Below are 1,172 nucleotides of genomic sequence, written 5' to 3'. Positions count from 1 at the left end.
GGGAGGCAGAGGCAGGTGGATCTCTGTGAGTTCGAGGCTGGCCTGGTCTACAAGAGCTAGTTCCAGGACAGGCACCAAAACTACAGAGAAACTTTGTCATCCCCCCCCCCCCCAAAAAAGTTTAGAGTCAGGTGTGGTGGCACACACCTTTAATCCCAGCTGGGAAGGTAGAGGCTGGTGGATCTCTGAGTTTGAGGCCAGCCTGGTCTACTGAACAAGTTTTAGGAGAGCCAAGCTTCCGCAGTGGGTTACAGAAGGCTGGTGAATATACAATTGAGAGAGGGGGCCATGTATCAGCTCTAGCAAGCAGCAAAAACATCTGGCCTCAAACAAAGTGGAAGGTGAGGGTGGATATCCAAAGGCACCATTTGACCTCTACACATGTGCCATGGTATGCACACACCTGCACACACATACACATACAAACACACCGATACACACACATACAAAATTAAAACTAAAAAAAATTAAAACTAAAGCAGGGTTCTCATTTAGTTACATGGAAGTAAATTATAGTTGTTGATATAAACAACAGGGAAAATCCTGAATGCATTTATCCTTTGGTGTGTATGGATTGTGTGTGGTCATGCAAATGCATGTGTGCACATACGCACGTGGAGCTCAGAGATCAGTATCAGGTATCATTTTCCCCGTGGGCAGAGTCTCTTACTGACCCTGGACCTCACAAATTCTTCAAGACTCGTGGTCATCAAACCCCAAGGGTTCTGTCTCTCCTTGGCCAGTGCTGGGGACTATGAGTATGCTCAAGAGCCCAGCATTTACAAACTCAACTACTCATGCGTGGGCAGCAAGCACTTACCCAGCCGAGCCATCTCCCTAGCCACTGAAACCATGTTATCTCTGAGCATGCCACTTACTACAGGTAAAGAGAAAGTACTAGTTGGATTTTCCTGGTTCCCCCCCCCCCCACCTCCTGGACCCACGGCTCCCCAAGGACACTGGCTAATATATTAATGTGAGAACAGTGCCATGTGAGGCAAGAAAATAAGTCTCATACAACGCCGTGACATAAAACATAAGTGCCTAAGCCTATGTTTCCCCTAAGTAGCCTTTCTATGGGCTCTTCCTAGTCACTTACCCAATACATGGATTCGTCTGGTATCTCGGTGCCGTGTAGGAAAAAGGAGAGATGTCCTTGTCAACAAAAGACC

The 1,172-nt window shown here is 47.3% G+C and overlaps 1 protein-coding gene across 2 annotated transcripts in view; it reads right to left on the bottom strand.

Annotated features, from left to right (window-relative positions):
• The window catches only part of Itgb5 (integrin subunit beta 5), a 118,960-nt gene that overhangs the window by 72,588 nt on the left and 45,200 nt on the right, over positions 1–1,172 (bottom strand). The window contains exon 5 of one of the 2 annotated variants that reach the window (XM_013351687.2): positions 1,100–1,155. The exons of the other annotated variant lie outside the window; for it this stretch is intronic. Within the exon in view, the coding sequence (XP_013207141.1) occupies positions 1,100–1,155 (56 nt within the window). The remainder of the gene's footprint in view (positions 1–1,099; positions 1,156–1,172) is intronic. 2 annotated transcript variants of the gene reach the window in all.

This window comes from Microtus ochrogaster, chromosome 2 (assembly GCF_000317375.1).
Source record: "Microtus ochrogaster isolate Prairie Vole_2 chromosome 2, MicOch1.0, whole genome shotgun sequence".
Classification (NCBI taxonomy): domain Eukaryota; kingdom Metazoa; phylum Chordata; class Mammalia; order Rodentia; family Cricetidae; genus Microtus; species Microtus ochrogaster.
The sequence above is the reverse complement of the archived record's forward strand: the minus strand, read 5'-3'. Positions and strand labels throughout refer to the sequence as shown.